Source organism: Hyla sarda, chromosome 10 (genome assembly GCF_029499605.1).
Source record: "Hyla sarda isolate aHylSar1 chromosome 10, aHylSar1.hap1, whole genome shotgun sequence".
NCBI classification, from domain to species: Eukaryota; Metazoa; Chordata; class Amphibia; order Anura; family Hylidae; genus Hyla; species Hyla sarda.
The window spans coordinates 25,293,417-25,321,084 of NC_079198.1; the positions used below are offsets into that span (position 1 = coordinate 25,293,417).

General features: G+C 42.9%; 1 protein-coding gene across 4 annotated transcripts in view; it reads right to left on the bottom strand.

Moving 5' to 3' along the window:
* Positions 1–27,668, bottom strand: part of POLD1 (DNA polymerase delta 1, catalytic subunit) — a 147,429-nt gene that overhangs the window by 71,446 nt on the left and 48,315 nt on the right. For all 4 annotated transcript variants that reach the window (XM_056541849.1, XM_056541850.1, XM_056541852.1 and 1 more), the window contains 2 exons: positions 26,403–26,516; positions 25,289–25,436 (listed from right to left, as the gene is read on the bottom strand). In XM_056541849.1, coding sequence (XP_056397824.1) covers positions 25,289–25,436; positions 26,403–26,516 — 262 coding nt within the window. The remainder of the gene's footprint in view (positions 1–25,288; positions 25,437–26,402; positions 26,517–27,668) is intronic.

Below are 27,668 nucleotides of genomic sequence, written 5' to 3' on the forward strand. Positions count from 1 at the left end.
AAGAAGACCGTGGGAGAAGGACAGCCCGGACCGGACCACCCTCCACCCGGAACGCCCCCGGACGCTACAGGAACGATGGATGGATGGCCCGGACCACCCCCATTACGGGTAAGTTTAATTTTTTTATTGACTGGGAGGGTGGGGGAGGGGCCCGACCGGTATAGCGGTATGGGAAAAAAATCCATACCGGTATACCGCCTAGCATCACGGTGGGGGGTGCGGTGGGTCGGCGGTGCGGTGCGGCGGGTCGAGGGGGTGGCGGTCGCGGTGCGGTGGGGGTGGTGCGGGGGGCGGGGCATTATCGGCTTATCGGCAAGATAATTGCCGATACCGATAATGCCCAAAATCGTGATTATCGGCCGATAATATCGGCCATACCGTTAATCGGTCGATCCCTAGTGTATAGAGCCAAAATTTTAGAATTGTGTCCATGTCCCAATATTTATGGACCTGACCATACAAAAGTGTTTCCCCAGTGTGCCTCCAGCTGTTGCAAAACTACAACTACCAGCTTGTCCGGACAGCCTTTGGCCAAAGGGAGTTGTAGTTTTTCAACAGCTGGAGGCACACTGGTTTGGAAACACTGATATATAGCACGATATTGAAGGGCACTGAAAAAAACAATGTACACAAAGTGCTGCTTTAGGGTGCGTTCACACGGGTAGGTTTACAGCAAGCTTCCTAATGCGAGTTTGATACGCAGAAAATACACAGCAAACCCCATTTAAGTCGATGTAATCCTGCTGTGTGTTTTCCAATATAGAGATTCCACTGTGGAAAATATACCGCAGCTCAAACTCTCAGTGGGAAACTCGCTGTAAACCTGTGTGACCGTACCCTTAAAAGGGATTGTTTACTTTTAAAAAAAATCCACCTTAAGGGTATGTTCACACTACGGATTATGAACGGAATCTCTGCTCGCAGAATTCCATTCTGGCGGCCGCCGCAATACTTGGGCGGTAGGACCGCGCAGCACTGCGCCATCACCATTGATGAATATGCAGTGTTCACGGACTTTGCGCAGAACAATTTCACTTTCTCTCGCGGAAACCCATTCACACTGATGTTTATGTTCACAGCACGTAATTCCGCAAAAATTACGTAGCGTGAACATACCCTAAAACACCCTATTAGAAATACTATATATACACACACACGTTACGAGAATAAGGATAGTAAAATACAATCTAAGAAGTCACCTATGGGCTAAATTACACATTCACACTTTAAATCAATATTTCCCAACCAGGTTGCCTCCAGCTGTTGAAAAACTACAACTCCCAGCATGCTCGGACAGCCGAAGGCTGTCCGAGCATGCATGGAGTTGTAGTTTTACAACAGCTGGAGGCACCCTGGTTGGGAAACACTGCTTTAAATGATAGTAATACCCACAACTTCCTAGATAAGCAATGGCTTTCCCTGGGTGATTCCCAGCACATATTTTGCAGAACTGGTCAAAGTCAGAAAACCACCAGATTAGTATGAAAACCTTGCAGTAACTCCATATGCAGGCGGATTATCCTTCTATAATTTTATTTCACGTATGTAAACACAGTAACGTGCAGAAAAAAAATCTCATTGTTTCATTGGGAAAAAATAAAATAAAACAGGTAAAAAAAAATAAAAAAGGTGTCTTAATGTTTATACAAACACTAATATAAGGATTTCTCCTTATCTATAAAGTGGGAAGTTTATGGTTTAGCAAGACCCATCGAGTTCCTGTTGTAACACACTTTGCTGTAATGTCAATGCACAAGGCAGATAAGATGGCCTCAGCACAATCCCCTCGAAGGCTCAAAATGTGGAAAGACCTCTGCTGCAACCTCTCCACCCCCCCGTCTTTCCCCCGGAAGGATATTTGTTCAATGTCTGGTTTTGCTCTGAAGGTTTTGTAACTTTGGTTACAGTCCATCCACATATCATCTGTGTGCTGCAACAAAACAGTGCTTGGGGGCTAAGCAATGCAGCAATGCGATTTTTTTGGGACAAAGCCGACGTGCTGAAATGTATTTCACAGGTTACATGCTGCCCAGATATGGCCATCCCCTAACTACAGAGGGGGGATTATAACACTATACCAGTGGTTCTCAACCTTTTTTGCCCAAGTACCCCTTGGCAGCCCATTCCCAAATAATTGTACTCCCATATTAGAGACATTTTGTAATGATTATAGTATAATTCATATGCTTTACTTTCCTCTAACAGGCCCCCTGTTCCTCTCCCTATCTCCCCAGTCGCCCGATTTACAGGCGACGTCTTCTCTAACCAGAGTAGTTTACTTTTGTTTTCTTCACAATCTGGCCTAGACCGCCATTAAAGGCGTACACCGGTGGAAAACTTTTATTTTTTTATTTTTTATTTTTTTAAATGAACTGGTGCCAGAAAGTTAAACAGATTTGTAAATTACTTCTATTAAAAAATCTTAATCCTTTTAGTATCTTTTAGCAGCTGTATGCTACAGAGGAAATTCTTTACTTTTTGAATTTCTTTTTTGTGTTGTCCACAGTGCTCTCTGCTGACATCTCTGTCCTTGTCAGGAACTGTCCAGAGCAGCATAGGTTTGCTATGGGGATTTTCTCCTGCTTTGGACAGTTCCTGATGCGGGCATCAGGTGTCAGCAGAGAGCACTGTGGACAAGACAAAAAAGAAACAAAAAATAAATTTCCTCTGTAGCAAACAGCTGCTAAAAAGTACTGAAAGGATGAAGATTTGTTTATAGAAGTAATTGACAAATCTGTTTAACTTTCTGGCACCAGTTGATTTAAACAAAAAAAAAAAAGGATCCCCCTGGAGTACCCCTTTAAGGTTTCTCCCAAACAAGACTTCTCCACAGAACCAGCCAAACAAACATTTTAGGCTTCTTTCTGCAGTACAATACCCACCTATTTACAAACTACCCATGTTTATTGTCACACACAGTAATAGTACCTGCTTTGCTTCCCCATAAAGTTGTTAGGCTCCCTCTGTGCCCCCCAAATATAGCTGTAGGCCCCCAAACTGCCCCCATATATAGTTGTAGGCCACCATACTATCCCGCTTTGGTACTCCACTGCCCCTCTGGTCTGGGGACCTATTGCTATGGCTCATGGAGAGGGGTAGTGGAGCAACATAGCTGATGGTAGTTACTGCCCACAGCAGCCCAGTGCCCGCGCTTCCCCTTTGCTGTCCTCCTGCTCCTCGGTGCAGTGACATCACCAACCATTTCTTTCAAAGTGGTCCAAACCAGTAACCAGTGGCTGCCATTACTGATTTTTTTTTCAAGTACCCCCTGGAGAACTGCTAAGTACCCCTGGGGATACTTGTAGCGCAGGTTGAGAACCACTGCACTATACGACATTGTTGCAGTAGAAAGATATTAGTGTGGTATTCAATTCAATATTCAATGCATTTATCATTGTTTTTGTGCTATTTTCTCTGTGTGTGTTGAGTTATTATGTATACCTTATTTATTGTTTAAAAATTTGCGATCACTTAGGCCCCTTTCACACTACCGTTATGACCCCTGAATAACGGCCGTCAAACTTTTTTTGGGGGGAGATTGAAGGCAGTCATTTTGATGGATCATAACGGGTCCTAAATGGACCCCATTATAGCCAATGAGGTTCGTCGGGCACCGCTATTTTCAGAGAGAATAGCGGGAGAAAAAGACGGTGCAAGCACTATTATTCTTCCCACTATTAGCGATCCTAAAATAACGGGCTTTACACTGCCTGAGACAAACGAGAGTGTGAACGTAGCCTTAGTAATTTTTTTTATATTCGCACTTTCAGAGGACATGACTTAGCGTGCACAGACAGATACATCCACATTTTTAAGTATACACGTAAGATGCGGTAAGTTCATTGACGCGTTCCCTTTCCTCCATTGTCCATCCTCTTGAAAAGTCATACAACTTATGTTGAGCACATGGGGGAGATTTATCAAAACCTGTGCAGAGGAAGAGTGGTGCAGTTGCCCATAGCAACCAATCAGATCGCTTCTTTCATTTTGCCTTTTTCAAAAATGAAAGTAATCTTATTGGTTGCTATGGACAACTCAAACATTTCTTCACAAGTTTGGAGAAATATCCCTCATAATTTCTAAAATATGACACAGAAACCCCTTCAGAAAAATTGTGATAACATCCACCCCCAAAAATGTGTTTAACACCTTAAGGACTCATAACGCATTCAATTTTGCACCTACAGACCCATATAAGGGCTTGTTTTTTGCGTCACCAATTGTACTTTGTAATGGCATCACTTTTTTTTATAACAAAAATTTGCAGTGAAACCCCAAAAAATGCCATTTTGCTAATTCTTAGGGTTTCCATTTCTACACAGTGGCCTACAGTTTTCTTTATTCTGTAGGTCCATAAGGATACAGGTTACAAGGATACCAAATTATTGAAGCTTTTATTTTATTTTACTAATTAGACAAATTATAACTACATGCATCAAAATTACAATGTTTAGAATTGTCATCCTTTGACCCATATAACTATGATTTTTCGGCATACGGGGCTATATGAGGGCTCATTTTTTGCACTGTAGCTTTTATTGGTCCCATTTTTGTTTTAATGGGGCTTTTTGATTGCGTTTTATAGATAAAAATTTATGGTATATGAAGTGACCAAAAACACACAATGGACCCTGCTGTTTAACCTTATATTTGATTATTTTTATTCTACAGGGTGGGCCATTTACATGGATACACCTTAATAAAATGGGAATGGTTGGTGATATTAACTTCCTGTTTGTGGCATATTAGTATATGTGAGGGGGGAAACTTTTCAAGATGGGTGGTGACCATGGTGGCCATTTTGAAGTCGGCCATTTTGAACCCAACTTTTGTTTTTTCAATAGGAAGAGGGTCATGTGACACATCAAACTTATTGGGAATTTCACAAGAAAAACAATGATGTGCTTGGTTTTAATGTAACTTTATTCTTTCATGAGTTATTTACAAGTTTCTGACCAATAATAAAATGTGTTCAATGTGCTGCCCATTGTGTTGGATTGTCAATGCAACCCTCTTCTCCCACTCTTCACACACTGATAGCAACACCGCAGGAGAAATGCTAGCACAGGCTTCCAGTATCCGTATACACCGTGATATACTACTATATACACCGCAGGAGAAATGCTAGCACAGACTTCCAGTATCCGCATATACTGCTATATACTACTATATACACCGCAGGAGAAATGCTAGCACAGGCTTCCAGTATCTGTATACACTGCTATATACTACTATATACACCTCAGGAGAAATGCTAGCACAGGCTTCCAGTATCCGTAGTTTCAGGTGCTGCAGAATGGGCAAAACAAAAATTGGAACAAGACCCTCAGTTTACGCAGAAGATTTTGTTCAGTGATGAGGAAACTTTTATGTGAATGGTGAAGTTAACAAACAAAACCAGCGCTATTGGTCTGACACTAACCCACGTTGGATAGATCCCTCCAAGACTGTTGGAACACAAAAATTGATGGTATAGTGTGGTAAATGGGGTACAAAGATAGTGGGGCCATTCTTCATCAATGGAAACCTCAAGGTCACTGGATATGCAAAATTGCTACCAGGGCTGTGGAGTCGGTAGATAAATGTTCTGACTCAGACTCCACGTTTTTTTGTACTTCCGACTCAGACTCCTCTGTATTAATATGCAAATGTATTTATAAACACTTACAGATGAATCCAAGAAGCTGTTCCACCAAGTTCTTCTAAGCTCTTCTAGCAGAGAGAGGTAGTTGGGCAGGAGCTGCTGCCTTCTCCTTTTTGTGTGCTGATTTGCTGCTGAAGATAGGGCAGTGGGAGGATCCAGGAAGGGGCATTTATTATAAAACATGGTTTCCCTAGTAGAATCCCAAAGTTTAATCCCTTCAGGACCGAGGGTTTTTTCGTTTTTTCCTCCTTGCCTTTAAAAAATCATAACTCTTTCAATTTTGCACCTAAAAATCCATATGATGGCTTATTTTTTGCGCCACCAATTCTACTTTGTAATGACGTCAGTCATTTTGCCCAAAAATCTACGGCGAAACTGAAAAAAAATCATTGTGAGACAACATTGAAAAAAAAACAAAAAACTGTTTTGTAACTTTTGGGGGCTTCCGTTTCTACACAGTGCATTTTTCAGTAAAAATGACACTATCTTTATTCTGTAGATCCATACGATTAAAATGATACCCTACTTATATAGGTTTGATTTTGTCGTACTTCTGGAATAAATCATAACTACATGCAGGAAAATTTATACGTTTAAAATTGTCATCTTCTGACCCCTATAACTTTTATTTTTCCGCATATGGGGTGGTATGAGGGCTCACGTTTTACACCGTGAAGTTTTTAGCGGTACGATTTTTGCATTGAAAGGACTTATTGATCGCTTTTTATTCATTTTTTCATGATATAAAAAGTGACCAAAAATGCACTATTTTGGACTTTGGAATTTTTTTTGCGCGTACGCCATTGACCGTGCGGTTTAATTAACGATATATTTTTATAATTCGGACATTTCCGCACGCGGCAATACAATATATGTTTATTTTTATTTACAAAGTTTTTTTTTTTATGGGAAAAGTGGGGTGATTCAAACTTTTAATAAGGGAGGGGTTAAATGATCTTTATTCACTTTTTTTTCACTTTTTTTTTCAGTGTTATAGCTCCCATAGGGACCTATAACACTGCACACATTGATCTTTTACATTGATCACTGGTTTCCTATGATTCTGCCGCATGACTGCTCATGCCTGGATCTCAGGCACTGAGCAGTCATTCGGCGATCGGACAGCGAGGAGGCAGGTAGGGATCCTCCAGCTGTCCTGTAAGCTGTTCGGGATGCCGCGATTTCGCTGCGGCTATCCCGAACAGCTCCCTGAGCTAACCGGCATGCTTTCACTTTCACTTTAGACGCGGCGTTCAACTTTGAATGCCGCGTCTAAAGGGTTAATAGCGCGCGGCACTGCGATCAATGCCGAGCGCTATTAGCCAAGGGTCCCGGCCTTGTTAGAGGCCAGGCCCGATCCGCTACGGCTATAGATCCGCTATGGTTATAGATCGAGAGCGGACACATAACGTACCGGTACGTCATGTGTCCTTAAGGGGTTAAAGGGGTACTCTGCCCCTAGACATCTTATCCCCAATCCAAAGGATAGAGGATAAGATGTCAGATCGCCGGGGTCCCGCTGCTGGGAACCCCTGGGATCGCAGCTGTGGTACCTTGCTATCATCACTGCACAGAGCGAGTTCGCTCTGTGAGTAATGACGGGCGATACAGAGGACGGAGCAGCGTGACGTCATGGCCCACCCCCTTAATGCAAGTCTATGGCAGGGGGCGTGATGACCGCCACGCCCCCTCCCATAGACTTGTATTGAGGGGGCGGGCCGCTACATCACGAGGGGCGTAATGATGCTCCTGCCCCTGTATTGCCCATCATTAGGTGCAGAGCGAACTCGCTCTGTGCAGTAATGATAGCACCGTGCCGCATCGGCGATCCCGGGGGTTCCCAGCAGGATAGTGGATAAGATGTCTAGGGGCAGAGTACCCCTTTAAGCTAACAATCGTGTTTACTAGTTTTTATAGCCTTAGCTGAATGGCAGCAGTTTTTCCAATGGTTTACAGCTTCAGTCTTAAACTATTGACCCTTCATTCCCTTCACTTATACAAGTGTCTCTAGTCCTGCAAAAAACATATTTACTTAATCCCTCATCAGTGAGAGGCTAGGTTACCCATGGGTTCCCTGTAACAGCAGAACACAACACTATGGAAAATATAAGTATTGCCGCTCCTAATTGTGCGTTGCATGCCATATAGTGAAGCACATGAATAGTATGCTTCTTCACGGTCATGAATGGTATGCTTCTTCTTTCTGTCATGCAGCGGGTGAATGTATAATGTGTGCATATGTATGGTGTATATGATGTGTGATGTGTGTATGTAATGTATGATGTGTGGGGGGGGCAGTGGCAGGTGTGTGTATGTATGATGTGTGCATATGTATGGTGTATATTTATGGTGTGAGTGTATGTGTATATATGATGTGTGTATAGTATATGTGTGATGTGTGTATGTAATGTATGATGAGGGGAGGGGTGGTGGATGTGCGCATATGTATGGTGTATGTGTCATGTGTATATGTGTGTGGTGTCCGTGTGTGTGTGTGTGATGTGTGTATGATGTGGGGTGTATCAGCGGCGGGTGAATGTATAATGTGTGTATATGTCATGTGTATATATGATGTGTGTATGTAATGTATGATGTGGGGGGGCAGTGGCGGGTGTATGTATGATGTGTGCATATGTATGGTGTATGTATATACTGTATAATATAGGGGGCAGTGACCCGGTGTATGTATGTGTGTATGTATGATGTGTATGCATGTATGTTTTGTTCAGGGGCGGACTGACAAGTGCTGCCGCCAGTTGTGCTACATCTAATTTTATTTATTTTTAGTGGTTTCTGGTCACCCGCACTAAATTGCACCACCAGAATGCCACCCCCTTCATACTCGCCCGCCGACCAAGAGCCCCACGGTTGCACGCAAACCCGCCCCAACCAAAACTACAACTTCCAGCATGTTACACCATAACCTAAACTGTAGAACTATAAAGTGTAACATGCTGGGAGTTGTAGTTTTGGTTCGGGTCAGCTGCAGAGCCATAGGCTGTATCAGGGCATGCTGGGTGTTGTAGTTATCTAGTAACTAAATGCAACTTCCAGCATTTTCTGACACATAATTAGACTAAATAAAAAGCACCACATAAACTGGAGGAGCAGAACCCCGCCCCCCAGTAACACAGCGTTGTTCACTGTTATCCAATGAAAATACATATATAAGTCCCTATGAAGACTGAAAAATAGTGATCAAATATTTTAAGAACTGCGTATATATGTGAATAAGCCCCTTTCCAAATAAAAGTTCCAATAAAAACTACAGATCATGTCACACAAGATTACCCTCATCCCTGTATATGGAAAAATTGGAGTTATAGGGGTCAGATGGGGGGGGGTCAATTTTCTGGGCTTGCCTCGGGTGTAAAAGGATCTAGCTACAGCTCTCCCTCTGCTAATAGCCTGGCATGCTGCGATTACCGTGGCCGCTATTAAACCATTAGATCACCGCTGTCTAAGTTGACAGCAGTGTCTAAAGGGATCTTATATCCATCCCTGGTGGTCTAATGGGGGGGATCATATTATTTTGGTTGAAATTATTTTATCTACCAGGACAAGTGGATTTTCTTGAGGGACAAGTAGATTGTGTTCCGCTTTAGTCCCTTGGACAAGTAGTTTTTTTTTTTTATTTCCACACCCCTGATTGAGATGAACTTTTGTTATTGACCAAATACTTATTTTCCACCATAATTAGCAAATAAATTCTTTAAAAATCAGACAATGTGATTTTATGGATTTTTTTCTCATTCTGTCTCTCATAGTTGAGGTATATCTATGATGAAAATGACAGGCCTCATATTTTTAAGTGGGAGAACCTGCACAATTGGTGGCTGACTAAATACTTTCTTGCCCCACTGTACAGCCGACTAATGATGACTGTTTAGACATCTATAGTATAGAATCCTGTACCATGTACAAGGGCCAGGGATCAGCCAACGAACAAGAGAACGTTCATGCTTCTGCTTATTGTATAATAAGCAGAGGCATGAACGTTCTCTTGTTCGTTGGCCCTTCTACATGGGTCAACTTTTGACTGACTCCTAGACAAAGGTGTGACTTGCCAAAACGTGTGTGGGATTGGCGATATCCCGGTATTGGCACTGTTACCTGTTCTGATTTAATCTCGGTCTGAATGGCTAGCTTTTGTATGTCCACTGATAATGCACATGGCACTTTCATCCTCTTACTAGTTCAGATACGTGTTGTAGGGGACTAGTGTACTGAGCAAATCCCTGCAGTGCTACTTAGTTTTTTTTCCTGTGTATAATTATTTTTAGAGCTGCTATACTGTGACCCATTCCTGTAATTATTCTCTTATATTATTCATGTGACTGTGATATTGCCTTTTTTTTTGCCGATGTTAGTATTCTTCCTTATATGGGTTTTTTTCCTTCCCTTCTATAAGGTTATTCATACTTTGATATTAAGTAACTCTTATTAAGTAACTCCATTTTTTCTCTTTGCTGTGCTTATGATTTAGGAGTTCGCCATTTATCCTCTTAGCATCTCTCTTTATAATGATAACTATAATAATTTATAACTACAGTAGAATCTCCCAATAGAGGACACTCACAGGGAATTAAAAAGTGTCCGCTATTGAGAGATGTCCCTTATAGGGAAAAAAGGCTCAAAAATCTTTCTAAATGACGGAATCCTGTACTGTACTCACTCCAGAGTGTAATTACCTATAAAACATGATAAAAAGCAATATTACAGTACAATTGGGGATTTTCCTAGTCCCTTATGACGGAAAATATAGATTTTATTAAAGACAGGAGGCGAACATTTTGCATACTCTTCTTTTACTACTCAGGTGTTAGCAGCAAGGTATAATCACAAGGTACATAGAAAAAAACGTTACATATGCAAATAAGGTGTGTCAGGTAACCAATCAGGTGCTAGCATAGGCGATAAGAGACAAGGTAACATACAATACTTCCTCTTCTTTGATGTCACAGTATAACGATATAGTATAGCATGAACCTAAAACATAACAGAAAAAACGCTAAAGTCCACTTGTTGGTAAACGAGAAAATATATATAGATGGAGTAAAGTCCACACAAAAAATTTTTTGTTCTTGAGGTAGGAAAGTTCCTTTGAGCGATGAACTGGAGCAACTTTATGAACTGGAAACAAGTCCTAGAAGATGTAGGTAGCCAAGTGTTCTGTTGACTCGAAGATAGTTGTCAAACCAAAAGTTACACTGAAAGAACAAAGATAATATAATAATAATAAAGGGAAGGGATAAAGGGAGGGAAAATGTTCGCCTCCTGTCTTTAATAAAATCTATATTTTCCGTCATAAGGGACTAGGAAAATCCCCAATTTTATTACAAGACTGGAGGCTCCATTTTGCAAGTTTAAAGCTATAGAAAGGAAACTTGAATAAAAATATGACAGGATATATACAAGTTTAAACAATTGCCATAGAAACATGCGAGTCTGGTCTGAAATAAAAGGTTTTAAAAGTTGATTCGGAACTCCAATTGGCGGCTTTAAGAATATCCGAAAGGGATACCCCTGATTGTTTCAGCTTAGTGGACATGGCTCCTCTGGAGGAGTGGGCTTTAAAGATAGAAATGTCAATACCTGCCAATTGCATAATCTGCTTCATCCATCTGGCCAAAGAAGGGGATGAAACAGGACGGTAAGGTTTACAGAAGGAAATGAGTAATTGAGTGTCAGAAGGGTTACGGAAAGATTGTGTTCTTTGTTCGTAAGCCTGTAGGCATGAAACTACACAGAGATGTGTCTGTTGAGTGAAAAATGGATAGAATACTGAATGAAGAGAAGTTTTAGTACGTCTGTATATAGAAAAACGAACACCATCAGGTAAGAACTGTCTGTGAGATATATCTAAGGCTCTGACATCCGAAATTCGTTTAAGGGATATCAAGCAAAGGAAGGCCGTTAATTTAAAAGATAGTACTTTTAATGTAAGGGAATGGTTATCACCTAAGGAATTCAAATATTGCAAGAGAATATTCACATCCCAGGTAGACTGGTATTTGGGTAATGGTGGACGTCTGAATTTTATGCCTTTTAGTAATTTACAAATTAAGGGATGTTTACCCACAGATATATAATTAATAGGAGCGTGGAAGAAGGAAATGGCTGATCTATAGACGTTTATGGTACGGTAAGCTTTTCCCGTATCAAAAGATGAAGATAAAAAATTTATAATATGATTTAAAGGTGCATGTACGGGATCCAAACCCCGTTGCATGCACCAACCAGACCAAATTTTCCAGGCTGATCTGTAAGCAGATCTGGTACCTGGAGCCCAGGAGTCTGAGAGGATTTCTCTAGATGAGTTAGAAAGTCCGAAACACACCAGGCTATCAACAGAAGATTGTTGGATGTTATGAGAGGATGAGGGTTCCCTAGAGAATCCCGAAGTAGGAAAGGATGAGAAGGAAGTAAGCGAGGGAAATCGATAAGCATTTCCAGAATCTGAGGGAACCAAGATTGTGTTGGCCACCAAGGAGTGATGAGAGTTACTGTTGATTTCTGAGATTTTATGAGAAGGAGAACTCTCGGAATCAGGATAAAGGGAGGAAATGCATAAAGGTTCTCCAAGGGCCAATGTTGGAGGAGGGCATCTATGCCCTCTGCCTCCGGATCGGGACGCCAGCTGTAAAAGCGATGAATCTGTCGATTCAATCGGGATGCAAAGAGGTCTAGGAGGAAAGGACCCCACAAGGAATTGATGCGATTGAATACCTGAGGATCCAGTTGCCAATCGCTGGAATCCGTAAGGAAACGGGAGTTCCAGTCCGCGATGATATTGGAAAGCCCTGGTAAGTATTCTGCCTTGATGGTGATGTTTCTGTGAAGACAGTAGTGCCAAAGATCTTTGGCGATGTTGGCCAGAAGAAAAGATTTCGTACCACCAAGTTTGTTGATATACTGTACTGCGGAGATATTGTCCATCCGTAAGAGGATGCAACAATCTGATCTGTTCTTCGCAAAGCTCTTGAGAGCGAAGAACCCTGCCAGTAATTCCAAACAGTTGATGTGGAATAGAGATTCTTCTGGAGACCATTTTCCTCCTGTTGAAGAGGATCCGCATCGGGCCCCCCAACCTGAACGACTGGCATCTGATTCTATAATCAGATCTGGAACAGAATTGAAGATAGTCTTTCCATTCCAAACTTGAAGATGTTTTAGCCACCAAAGAAGTTCTTCTTTGGTATCTGGGGTTAGGGCTATTTCGTCTGAATATCCTAAGCCGTTTCGAAGATGATGCGCTTTTAGACGTTGGAGAGCTCGGTAATGAAGCGGGGCTGGGAAAATTGCTTGGATTGAAGCAGAAAGGAGACCCACTACCCGGGCTATGGAACGAAGAGAGACTGTTTGTTTGTTTAGGATGGAATAAATTTCCCTCCGAATGGTCTTCATCCTCCTGGAAGGGAGGCTGAGTAGGGCAGATTGGGTGTTTATCAGGAACCCCAAAAATTCTACCTCCTTGGAGGGAGCAAGGATGGATTTTTCCGTGTTGATAATAAAGCCCAGATTGGAGAGAAGAGAGAGAGTCCATTGAATGTGGAGTCGAATTAGAGATAAAGATTGGGCCATAAGAAGTATATCGTCCAGATATATAATCAGATGGACTCCACGTGCTCTTAGAACTGCCACGACTGGTTTGAGTAGCTTTGTAAAGCACCATGGGGCCGAGGATAGGCCGAATGGTAGGCAGGTGAACTGCCATCTTTGATCCTTCCATAAAAATTGGAGGTATGGTTGAGATTCGTGATGTATTGGAACTGTGAGGTATGCATCCTTGAGATCTATTTTCGCTAGCCAGTCGTCTGGTAATAGCAGATCTCTCAAAAGGTGGATGCCCTCCATCTTGAAATGTTGATAGATCACATAATTGTTTAAATTTTTTAGATTTATGACAGGTCTGTATCCCCCGTCCTTCTTTTTCACTAGAAAAAAGTTGCTCAGGAAACCCTGAGAATGTAAGGGTACCTGAATGATTGCATTTTTGGAAATCAACTCCTTGATTTCTGTCTCTATAAGGGATTTGTTCTCCTCTGAGAAATGAATTGGTTGTGGAATTGAACATTGAATTGGAGTTTGGACAAATTCTATCTGATAACCTAGGATTGAGTTTAGGACCCAAGGGTCGGATGTTACCATGGCCCAAGTATGGGAAAAATATGCAATCCTTCCTCCTAATGGAAGTGGGGAAGAAAACATCGGATAAGGACTTACCGTTGTTGGGTCTGGATCTGGGGTATCCGCGGTGACCTCTGGCTCTCCATGGTCTTCCTCTTGTGGGGAAGAAGGGACTGGGTTGATAGGCAGGGGCAGGATTCTGGAACCTGTCTGATCTTGGGGGGGCACGATTATATTGTCTCTCCTGAGACTGGTGGCTGGGAAAATTGCCCCTTCTTTTCCCAGCCCTGGGTAAAACCCGAGGTTGAAAAACCTTCTTGAGGGAAGATTGGGCTTTATTTAGTGATGAAAAGAGAGACACATATTTATTTATCTCTTTGATGAAGTCATCACCGAAGAGGAGTCCATCAGTGGGGAAATCCGGTTCTGTTGTAGCTAAGTTAATTAATTGTGGATCCAATTTTAAAAGGATGGACCTCTTGCGTTCAGTGCAGATGGTAGTGTTAATGCCACCAAAAATGCATAGGGCCCTTTGAGCCCAGCCTTTTAGGACCTCTAAATTCACTGGGTTACCCGAGGTATTGGCTTCCTCTGTGAGGTCTAAAATTTTTGCCAGTGGGCCAAGTAGGTCCAAAAATCTGTCTTGGATAGTCCTGAAGGACCGATCTACTCCTTTTTTGGGGTTTTTACCCGTATTATTAAGGTATTTAACCAGTGGAGGATCGATCTCTGGAGTAATGGATAGTTTGTTAGGGATACTAGGTCGTGGGCATTCTGCCCGTAGTCTGTTGCGGGTAGCCTTATTAATGGGTTTCCTTACCCAAAGGTTCAAAAATTGGGATACCTGGGGTTAAGGTTCCCATTCCCCAGAACGGGGGTGTTTAAGTAGACTGGGGTCAAAGTACGCAGTACCCGCACTGTCCATAATAACTGACTTGGGGATCTCAGTTGTTACTGGAGATTCCTCATTCTCAGAGATGTCCTCATACTCGGAGTCTGAATACCCCTCAGAAATCTCCCCTTCCTCAGATGAGGATTGGTCAGGGGAAGTGTTGTAAGAGTCCGGTTTCTCTCTACGGGATGCTCTCTTAACCCGGCTGTCATGTTTCTCCTCCCGGGTGGAGGGTATGGGATGCAACTTTTTAGCATCAGTATATCTGCTCTTTGTAGTAGCAGGACAAGGGACCTGATCCTTAGTCACTCTAGACTTTTTATAAGATTTTGAAGGACCGGTAGTGGGCATAGGCCGTTTATGGGAGGCCTTCCCAGATTTCCCCCATCCTTTGGCTAGTTTGGATGTGGAATCCTCCGCGGACCAAAATTGATCCGACGGGGTAGATGGTCCAGCTTTGGGGGATTTTTGGTAATTAGGATGGGACATGACCAAGGCTACTGATTGAGCCACAATTTCAGGTATGCTGGACATTGCATTTTGAACCGACAGGTTCACCATAGTTTGTATGGCGTTGCCATCCATAATTTGAAAATTACAATTGGACCCCATATCCTTAGATGTATCCTCGTCGGCCATATTGTAGTATATATATATACTGAATGATATGGAGAATATATATGGGGAATTATATATGTATAGATTAAATTATATATATATATGACACAAGTAAACCTATTTCACCTATCCAATTCGCAATATTGGATGGTAAATACCGGTTTTTACCAGTAGGTGGCGTCACAGGCTAAGAATGACTGAGAAGCACTAGCTAATGCTGACGCGGCCGTCTCCGGAGTAACCAAGTTCTGACTGACAGGAATTTCAGTCACAGAACGTGAGGTGAAAGAGCGCGAAGCTGAGGACCAGCTCACGTGATATCACTAGAAGTCCGGCGGTGCCAAGACCAGCGATACCGAGGGGAAGATTAATGGGTATTTTCTTGAAAGAGGAGTGTATAACAAACGGAGATAAGAGTGAGGAAGCGAAAGTAAGATAAACCCAGGGGAAAGCTTGGGAAAGTGTATATATGTTATATGTGGTGATAAGAGGATAATGGAACGGACGGCAGTATTGGTATGGTGACAAAAAGGTGATGAAAAACTGTAGAATGTATATATATATGTATGATAATACTCACAATATATATATATAGTGTGAATTAATGTGAGAAAAGACGTTATAAAAGTATATGAGACAAGAGCAAAATTGATGAATACTTAACTTCTGAGCGGAGCAGCAAAGAAGAGGAAGTATTGTATGTTACCTTGTCTCTTATCGCCTATGCTAGCACCTGATTGGTTACCTGACACACCTTATTTGCATATGTAACGTTTTTTTCTATGTACCTTGTGATTATACCTTGCTGCTAACACCTGAGTAGTAAAAGAAGAGTATGCAAAATGGAGCCTCCAGTCTTGTAATAAAATCTCCCATTGTCGTTTAATCTTCCCTTATCCCGCCATCATTTCATCCACCCTTTTTACCCAGAGCCACCTTATTCCCCCCGGTGCCTTATGCCAAATTATCCCTTTACCCCTGTACCATATCATTCCCCCTTTATTACCCTCTGTGTAAATTCATCACCCCCTCTTCATGAAGTGGCACAGAGGGATAAAGGGGGAATGAAATGGCACAGGGGTGGTAAACCGGGGATGATGAATTTGCAAAGAGGGTAATAAAGGGGTAATGAAATAGCATTGGGGGGAGGGGCAAGAGGAAATTATGTGGCACAGGGAGTAATAAGGTGGGGATGATTTGGCACGGGGGGAGATCAGGGAAGCAGGGGGATGAATGACGTGGCCGGCAAACGTAAAGAAGCAGAAGACCACCGTTTAAAGAGCGGTCATCTGCTTCTGTGCTGGGGCTTCTGCAGGGCGGGGGCCTCTTATTGGGGTATTGGCTGTACCTCCTGACGGAGGCCCTGTGTACAAGGTAGGGCCGGCACGTAAACCTGATTGTCCCCTAATGGGCGTGTTTTGTCCCCTATTGGGAGTGTCAGCATGTGCTATTGGGAGTGTCCGCATGCGCTATTGGGAGTGTCACCTATTCAGAGGGTGTAAATAAATCTAGTCTTATGGGACTCTGCCAGGGAATTACCATGTCCGCTATGGGGAGGTGTCCCCTATGGGAGATTCTACTGTATTGGGAACGAATGATCATTCACTCAATCGATCATAGGCCCGTGTAAAAGGTTTGCAAGTACTGAAGGTATACTGTTAGGATATCTGTAGGGGTCAGACTACTGGGGCTCCCCTCTTGAAACAATGCCACTCTGAACCTAAGGCTATGTCATGAACTACATCAATGAGTCAGGAGGATGCTGGTATGGCAGCTTCAGTCAGCTGTCTGGGCATGCTGGGAGTTGTAGTTTTGCAACAGCTGGAGGAACCCTGGTTGGGAAACACTGGTCTAGACATTAAGCTAGTTAAAATGTATTAGGGAATTGCAAATTCCAACCATGTTTGTTCTTTACAAAACCAAATCTTACAGCACAACCTATGTACTATCTGTGCTTACTTTATTCATGTTGCTTATATAGCTCCAACATATTCCACAGCACGGTACAGAGCCATCATCCTCGTCACTATACACATCAGTCCCGTCTCCAATAGGGCTCACAATCTAATCTCCCCATCTCAGACACACATTGAGGAAATTTGATAGGAAGCCAACTAACCTATCTGTATGTTTGTGCAGTGTGGGAGCGAACAGGAGAGTACTTGAGGAAAACCACACAAACATTAGGACAATCTTTATGCAAGATGTTCAACTTGATCAGATAAAAACCAAGACGGAGAAAAAATAAAAATAAAAAAAGCGTTGCAAGGCAGCAATACTAAAATACTAACCACTGGCTCACCCTGCCGCCCCTACACATTATACTAGATTTTTATGGCTCTCATCCTTTTAATAACCACCTGTTAACTGTATGTATGTAAAAAGAAAAATAAGGAAAAAGGTAACATTGTATAACCATCACTTTATCACATCATTTGCATACTGGACTGGGACTTGTATATTTACAGGAAAACTGTGCCATCATTTGGTCTGTGAATAAAACCATTGATAGGGGGACAAAAAAAAGCACAGAGCTTATGGACTGGGGAATGGAGGGAAATCCCAGAAGACTAAACAGTTTGTGGAGGCCCCATGACTGTCTGTTACATTGACGAAAATGAACAGATGGAAGGCGTGTATGATAAGATGGTAGTTACAAGGGGTTCTCCAGGAATCATGATCAAAAATAATAATAAATATAAATTATACTATCAAAAGACTGTGAGGTAGATTTGTGGTGGCCCAGTATGGGATGGTGTGTCCCCGTACTTCTCCTGCCCTGTCAGGCATAGTCTATCCATGTCCCCAGGGCCCCCTTTATGTGTTATCCTTACAGATTTGGAAATAGCTGTTACCATGTGATTGTTACCCAGGAGGCACAAGTGACCAGGTGACCCCCCAAGTAACTTATGGGCTCCTTGAACAGCCCTCCTATATAAAACCCCTTAAGGACTGAGGGGTTTTCGGTTTTTCCTCCTCACCTTTTAAAAATCATAACACTTTAAATTTTGCACCTAAAAATCCATATGATTGCTTATTTTTTTGCGCCACCAATTCTTTGTAATGACGTCAGTCATTTTACCCAAAAATAGACAGCGAAACGGAAAAAAATAATTGTGCGACGAAATTGAAGAAAAAACGCCATTTTGTAACTTTTGGGGGCTTCCGTTTCTATGCAGTGCATTTTTTGCTTAAAATGACACCTTCTCTTTATTCTGTAGGTCCATATGATTAGAATGATCCCCTACTTATATAGGTTTGATTTTGTTGCACTTCTGGAAAAAATCATAACTACATGCACGGAAATTTATCCGTTTAAAATCGTCATAACCCCTATAACTTTTTTATTTTTCTGTGTATGGGTTGGTATGAGGGCTCATTTTTTTGCGCCATGATCTGACGTTTTTAGCAGTGCAATTTTTGTATTGATCAGACTTTTTGATCGCTTTTTATTAATTTTTTCATGATATAAAAAGCGACCAAAATACGTTATTTTGGACTTTTAAATTTTTATGCGCGTACGCCATTGACCGAGCGGTTTAACCCCTTAACGACGCAGGACGTATATTTACGTCCTGCGCCGGCTCCCGCGATATGAAGCGGGATCGCGCCGCGATCCCGCATCATATCGCGTCGGTCCCGGCGCTAATCAACGGCCGGGACCCGCGGCTAATACCACACATCGCCGATCGCGGCGATGTGCGGTATTAACCCTTTAGAAGCGGCGGTCAAAGCTGACCGCCGCTTCTAAAGTGAAACTGAAAGTAGCCCGGCTGCTCAGTCAGGCTGTTCGGGACCGCCGCGGTGAAATCGCTGCGTCCCGAACAGCTGATCGGACACCGGGAAGGCCCTTACCTGCCTCCTCGGTGTCCGATCGACGAATGACTGCTCCGTGCCTGAGATCCAGGCAGGAGCAGTCAAGCGCCGATAATGCTGATCAAAGGCCTGTGATCAGGATGAGCGATCAGTGTGTGCAGTGTTATAGGTCCCTATGAGACCTATAACACTGCAAAAAGAAAGTAAAAAAAAAAGTGTTAATAAAGGTCATTTAACCCCTTCCCTAATAAAAGTTTGAATCACCCCCCTTTTCCCATAAAAAAAATTAAACAGTGTAAAAAAATAAATAAACATATGTGGTATCGCCGCGTGCGTAAATGTCCGAACTATAAAAATATATCATTAATTAAGCCGTACGGTCAATGGCGTACGCGCCAAAAAATTCCAAAGTCCAAAAAAGCGTATTTTGGTCACTTTTTATAACATTATAACATGAATAAAAAGTGATCAAAAAGTCTGATCAAAACAAAAATCATACTGATAAAAACTTCAGATCACGGCGCAAAAAAGGAGTCCTCATACCGCCCCGTACGTGGAAAAATAAAAAAGTTATAGGGGTCAGAAGATGACATTTTTAAACGTATACATTTTCCTGCATGTAGTTTTCCCAGGTGTGCGACAAAATCAAACCTATATAAGTAGGGTATCATTTTAACCGTATGGACCTACAGAATAATGATAAGGTGTAATTTTTACCGAAATATGCACTGCGTAGAAACGGAAGCCCCCAAAAGTTACAAAATGGCGTTTTTTTTTTTCGATTTTGTCGCACAATGATTTTTTTTTCCGTTTCGCCGTGAATTTTTGGGTAAAATGACTAATGTCACTGCAAAGTAGAATTGGCGACGCAAAAAATAAGCCATAATATGGATTTTTAGGTGGAAAATTTAAAGGGTTATGATTTTTAAAAGGTAAGGAGGAAAAAACGAAAGTGCAAAAACGGAAAAACCCTGAGTCCTTAAGGGGTTAATTAATGGACATTCGGACATTTACGCATTTTTTTTTTTTTTTTTATGGGAAAAGGGGGGCGATTCAAACTTTTATTATGGAAGGGGTTAAATGGCCTTTGTTAACTTTTTTTCACTTTTTTTTTGCAGTGCTATAGCTCCCATAGGGGGCTTTAACCCTGCACACACTGATCTCCTATGCTGATCCCTGCAGAGCCATAGCTCTGCACGGATCAGCGAGATAGGGGCTCGATTGCTCAAGCCTGTAGTTCAGGCTTGGAGCAATCAAACCCCGATCGGATGCCGCGGACACAGGTAAGGAGACCTCCCCCTGCTTCCCAGCTGATCAGAACAGTCTCGATCAGCCCGACTGAGCTGCCGGCATTTACTTTCACTTTCAGACCAACGGTCAACTTTGATCGCCGCATCGATCGATGCCGCACGCTGTTAGCCCAGGGTCCCGGCTATGATTAGCAGCCGGGACCGACCCGGTGTGATGCGGGGTACCGTTTTTACCATCGGGAGCGGGCTTAGGACGTACAGGTACGTCCTAAGTCCTTAAGGGGTACTCCGGTGGAAGAATTTTTATTTAACCCCTTAAGGCCAATTTTCACTGTAGGACCCGGCCATTTTTTGCACATCTGACCACTTTCACTTTAAGCATTAATAACTCTGGGATGCTTTTACCTTTCATTCTGATTCCGAGAGAGTTTTTTCGTGACATATTCTACTTTATGTTATTGGTAAAATTTCGTCGATACTTGCACCATTTGTTAGTGAAAAATTCCAAAATTCTATGAAAAAATTGACAATTTTGCATTTTTCGAACTTTGAAGCTCTCTGCTTGTAAGGAAAATAGACATTCTAAATAAATTATATTTTGATTCACATATACAATATGTCTACTTTATGTTTGCATCATAAAGTTCACATGTTTTTACTTTTGAACGACACCAGAGGGCTTCAAAATATAGCATCAATTTTCACATTTTTCACCAAATTTTCAAAATCGGAATTTTTCATGGACCAGTTCAGGTTTGAAGTGGATTTGAAGGGCCTTCATATTAGAAATACCCCACAAATGACCCCATTATAAAAACGGCACCCCTCAAAGTATTCAAAATGACATTCAGTAAGTGTGTTAACCCTTTAGGTGTTTCACAGGAATAGCAGCAAAGTGAAGGAGAAAATTCAAAATCTTCATTTTTTACACTGGCATGTTCTTGTAGACCCAGTTTTTGAATTCTTACAAGAGGTAAAAGGAAAAAAATCCCCTCAAAATGTGTAACCCAATTTCTCTCGAGTAAGAAAATACCTCATATGTGTATGTCAAGTGTTCGGCGGGCGCTGTAGAGGGCTCAGAAGGGAGGGAGCGACAATGGGATTTTGGAGAGTGAGTTTTTCTGAAATGGTTTTTGGGGGGCATGTCACATAGGAAGCCCCTATGGTGCCAGAACAGCACAAAAAAAAAAAAACACATGGCATACTATTTTGGAAACTACACCCCTCAAGGAATGTAACAAGGGGTACAGGGAGCCTTAACAACTCACAGGTATTTCACAACTTTTTGTTAAAGTTGGATGTGTAAATGAAAAAAAAAATTTGACCCTCAAAATTAGTAACCCCATTTCTTCTGAGTATGGAAATACCCCATATGTGCATGTAAAGTGCTCTGCTGGCGCACTACAATATTCAGAAGAGAAGGAGCGCCATTAAGCTTTTGAAAAGGGAATTTGTTTGGAATGGAAGTCAGGGGCCATTTGTGTTTACAAAGCCCCACAGATCTTTGGAACAGTGGGCTGTGCAAATGAAAAATTACAATTTTCCTTTTCACGGACCACTGTTCCAAAAATCTGTCAGACCCCTGTGGGGCGTAAATGCTCACTGTACCCCTTATTACATTACAAGAGGGGTGTAGTTTCCAAAATGGGGTCACATGTGGGTATTTTTTTTTTTTGCGTTTATGTCAGAACCGCTGTAAAATCAGCCACCCCTGTGCAAATCACCAATTTAGGCCTCAAATGTACATGGTGCGCTCTCACTCCTGAGCCTTGTTGTGCGTCCGCAGAACATTTTACGCCCACATATGGGGTATTTCCGTACTCGGGAGAAATTGGGTTACAAATTTTGGGGGTCTTTTTTTCCTTTTACCTCTTGTGAAAATAATAAGTAAAGGACAACACCAGCCTGTTAGTGTGAATTTTTTTTTTTTTTACACTAACAGGCTGGTGTAGACCCCAACCTTTCTTTTTTCATAAGGGGTAAAAGGAGAAAAAGCCCCCAAAATTTGTAGTGCAATTTCTCCCGAGTACGGAAATACCCCATATGTGGCCCTAAACTGTTTCCTTGAAATACAACAGGGCTCTGAAGTGGGAGAGCGCCATGCACATTTGAGGCCTAAATTAGGGATTGCATAGGGGTGGACATTGGGAATCACTGGCGTAGAATACCCCTAACAGGGTGCCTCCAGCTGTTGCTAAACTCCCAGCATGCCTGGACAGTCGGTGGCTGTCCGGAAATGCTGGGAGTTGTTGTTTTGCAACAGCTGGAGGCTCTGTTTTGGAAACACTGCCGTACAATAAGTTTTTCATTTTTATTGGGGGGGGGGGGGGGGGGGAGGACAGTGTAAGGGGGTGTATATGTAGTGTTTTACCCTTTATTTTGTGTTAGTGTAGTGTAGTGTTTTTAGGATACATTCACACTGGCAGCGGTTTACAGTGAGCTTACCGCTAGGAGTATGCGCTGCGGCGAAAAATGTAAACCTGCCTGTGTGAATGTACCCTGTACATTCACATGGGGGGCAAACCTCCAGCTGTTTCAAAACTACAACTCCCAGCATGCACTGACAGACAGTGCATGCTGGGAGTTGTACTTTTGAAACAGCTGGAGGCACACTGGTTGGAAAACCTTCAGTTAGGTTCTGTTACCTAACTCAGTATTTTCCAACCAGTGTGCCTCCAGCTGTTGCAAAACTACAACTCCCAGCATGTACTGATCACCGAAGGGCATGCTGGGAGATGTAGTTGTGTACCTCCAGCTGTTGCATAACTACAACTCCCAGCATGCCGAGACAGCTGTTTGGGCATGCAGGGATTTGCAGTTTTGCAACATCTGTAGGGCTACAGTTTAGAGATCTCCAAACTGGGGCCCTCCAGCTGTTGCAAAACTAAAAATCCCTGCATGCCCTAACAGCTGTCTGGGCAACTTACCGGCTTCCGTCGGATCCAGGGAGCCAGCCGCACGACATTGCCGGACTCCGATCTCCTCCACCGATGGTCGCCTGCAGCCTTGCCCGCGGGGTAAGTGGACGTCGGCGCCGGTCCTCTGTCGGTTCCCCGTTCTGCCCCTCCTATTGTGGGTGGACAGAATGGGGAAACCGAAAGTAAAGCCCCCGCCCCCGATCTGCTATTGGTGGTCGCGTCTAAACCGCCAATAGCAGGGATAGGAGGGGTGGCACCCCTGCCACCTCACTCCTATCCCTTCAGGGGGATCGTGGGTGTCTTGAACAACCGCGATCCCCCTTATATTCCGGATCAGCGGGTCACCATAGACCCGTAATGACCCGGAATTGCGCAAATCGCAAGTGTTTGGAAAAGGACCTGAAGAAGAAGGAAAACCTTCAAAACGCGTTGTCCTGTTCACACTGCATGTTTTATTGATTAATAAAGCCTGCTTTTTTGCACAATACTTGGGTGTGCGCCTCCTAGCCGAAATATGATTGTTCTGCCGGAGCTCTGTGGGAACCTTGCCAGGGGCTCACAGAACCAGCTGTTTTCTCCTGTATTCACACCGCTTGCATAGCGGGACCGACTGCCGGCTGCCTCCCGATACGGAACATTGCTTCCAGCTACTTACTACACGCGATCGCCAGTGTTGTGTCTGCCTGCACAAAATCCATAGGTGAGCAATATTCTGTTTTTTGGACAGCTGTCCGCCCCTTTTTAATAAGGATTAATTGCACTATATTGCGCCATCTCTGCATTTCTTTCCTCTGCTGCTTCATTTTTAACAAGACCTCTGCAAAATGAAAGAAGCGACCTGATTGGTTGCTATGGGCAACCAGCAATTTTTCCGCTGGACAGGTTTTGATAAATCTCCCCGTGTGCACAATGTCTACCAGGTCCCAAATAACAATACTAGTTTTAATTATTTTGACAAGATTGGGATATAGAGTAACTATAAAAAAATGACTGTTTAATACAATAAAATACATTTAATAATAATGGTGTTATATCACAGGGCCCTTCTGGATAAACACCTATGTGAAGTACAATATTAAAAAATATATATATATATATATATATATATATATATATATATATGCACACACATATATATACACACACACACACTTATTTAATAATTTTTTTTAGCATCAATATTTTGGCAAATTTAAGTAGACTCTCTCCTAGCCAAATATTCAGGCCCTTTGCAATGACACTTATCTCTATCTCCTCCCATCTCTTTATCATCTCTGAGATGTTTCAACACCTTTTGATTGGAGTCCCCTGCGGGCAATTCAGTTGATTGGACATGAGAGGGAAGGGGGTTTAAAACAACTAGGACTCATCCTAGTGCTGGCCACCCCACCTAGCTAAGTAATAGAGGTTGGTAATGGTACGTTCACACTGCGGAATTCGGCGAGTAGAATTCCGCACACTGAACAGTACCATCAGTGTGAATGGGTCTTCCACGAGACCCATTCACACTGCGGAATTTCAGCGACGGACAATTTTGCCGCTGAAATTGTTCCGCGGAAAGAAAGAACATGTTGCCCCAGAAGGTAGCCATCACTGCAGCCCTCCACCAATCTGGGCCTTATGGCAAAGTGTCCTTAAAGGAGCCTCTCCTCAGTAAGAGACACATGGAAGTACCTAAAGGATACTCAGACAGTGAGAAGCAAGGACTGTGAGTGGCTTTAGGATATTAAAAAAGGCTTTTATCCAGAGTCATGAACAGTCGGAGTGACATGGCCACAACATAACAAAATGTGAAAAAAAGTGAAAGGGTTCAAACTGTCCAAATGCACTGTACATTATGTGCGGCTGACAGGTGATTGAAATGGCTGCATGAACGCTCCAGCGATCAATATTGTGGCCCTCCCCCCAAACCTTGTAAAGACTTTGTAAATGGGAACCAATCTTCAACAATCAGGTTTGTTTACTGTGCATCGTCGGGCCAAGTAATAGGGCCCTTACCTGTGAAATCTCGGGCCCTTACCTGTGAAATCTCGAGACAGGGTAGTTTTCCAACTTGTGCTCCGGTGAATCCATAGACTGAGTTCGCGCTTACTTTCAGCGCCAGCTGACGACCGTCCAGAACCTTCTGTTTAAAGGGATCAGTCTCCTTTTTAAGCTCTGTTTTTGCTCTGAAAAGAAAAATTACAGAAGAGAGGAAAATAATGGACGACCTATTTTATACTGTCAAAATACACAATGAATTGTTGAAGCTAAAACATACTTATCATTAAAGGGGTACTCTGCTGCTCAGCGTTTGAGAATCTTAGTAAATTGGGGCCGTTCCGGCCAGCTCCAGTCCAGGACTGATGGAACACCTGGCCAGTGATTTCCATGAGGGAGCTATAAAAAGGACACATTCTCCCTGCTTTTCTATCTGCATGTTGACTTTTTTTCTAGCTATTGAAAAAGGGGATGTGGTTCCCCGAAATGCATCTAGCATCACCAGCAGTACCATTCTGATGTACCCCAGCGCGAGCCTAACTAAATAACTACAGCACGTTTGGAAATATTGACTTATATCAAGATCAAAGCGCCCGCTCCCAGTGGATACCTGCTCCGCATATCCCGCACGCTTAGACCCGACTTGAGCAAGCAGAACGAGTTTATATCACAGACGATCCACTAACCACAAGCGGGTAAGAGGCACATAGTAACCTATCTAGGCAGGTTATCTATGGTTTTAAACAACAGCAGTGTCCTCATCCAGTTGGCCCTGTAGTACTGCAGGCACAGGGCCATATACAGACCTCCAGCTGGAGGCCCACTTAAGTTTTAAAGGGAGGGTGCACTTTAAAGGGGTTTTGCACCCCCAACTGGAATTTATTCTAGGGGTGGGGTTTGGATTTTTTTGTATATTACCCCAGCACTATCTCCAGGGCATTGTTGAGAAATTGTTTATATTGTGACTTGATTGGCTCTGTGCAGATAGGAAAAAAAGAGGCCAAAATATGGGTTAGCGGGAGGGGTGCCAAACAAAAGGTGGTATAAGAGAGGAGAGCCCACCAATTAGTCTAACTGAATCCTTCATGAGAAAAATTACAATTAAAAGTAAAGAACCAAAAAAGGATATTGTTAATGATGTCAGGTTTACTCACCGCTTTCGGGCAGATAAGAGATTTTCCAAAATCTCAGGCAGCAACCCTTTTCTTACAGTGGACTTAACAAAACAATCTCCTGTTGGGGTCTTGATAAAATCTTCAGGGTTGAGCCTGAAGAAAGAGAACAAACAAGCCTTAAACCTCGATACTAGAGAGAAAACGCCGCTCCTTCTCAGTCAACTGCAGTCAATGACATTAAAGGAGATATCCAGTGGTGAACAACTTATCCCCTATCCTAAGGATAGGGAATAAGTTGCAGATCTCCTGTACGGGGCCCCGACAGCCCGCGGGAAGGGGGCGTGTTGACCCCCGCACGAAGCGGCGGCCAACACGCCCCCTCAATACAACTCTATGGCAGAGCCGGAGCGCTGCCTTCGGCAATCTCCGGCTCTGCCATAGCGATGTATTGAGGGGGCGTGTCAGCCGCCGCTTCGTGTGGTTGTCGACACCCGCTATCTGGCCAGAGAGCCTGGCCCCCGTACAGAGAGATCGCAGGGGGCCCCAGCGGTCGGACCCCCCGCGATCTCAAACTTATCCCCTATCCTTAGGATAGGGTATACGTCTTTCACCACTGGACTACCCCTTTAAGGGTAGAGCCACATGGGACATATTTTTCTACCTATTCAAGTCAATGGGTAGCAAAATTAGCGGCAGAAAATAGGCTGCCATTTTCTCAACAGTTATACGATATGATTCAGAAGTACGACATAAGCATCAAATACTTAAAGAATGCAAGTATTTTTTTTTATGGTGGAAACGGAAGTAGCGACTTTATGGTGGAAACGGAAGTAGCAAAAAAGTCACATAACTTTACTGACTTACTAATTTGTTTTGAATGGAGAAGTGACCTGCGCATGTGCACCATCGCTCCATTCATTGGGGGAGAGTTCTCAAAGCTGTCTATTTCCCGCATCAATAAAGACCAAACTACAGAGGGTTAGGCTGGTCTATTGTGCGCCTAATTTATCAAAGGTCGCACGGCTCGTGATAAATTCTGCGCATGGACTTCGGGATCTATGCTTTAGACTGTATTTAAACCTGCTCCAGCATGGTCTGACATTTCAGCGTACCTTCAACACCCCCCCCCCCCCCCCCCCCTAAACCTTTCAATTTGACTCTTATCCCCTATCCTGTTGATAGGAGAGAAGTAAATTAATTTTTCTAAAGCCAATATGAGCCCATGGGAACCAGCTACTACAAAAATGTTTTCAGTCAAATACATTAATATTGGCTCCATCTAAAATCTGTATTTGTAGGCGACTT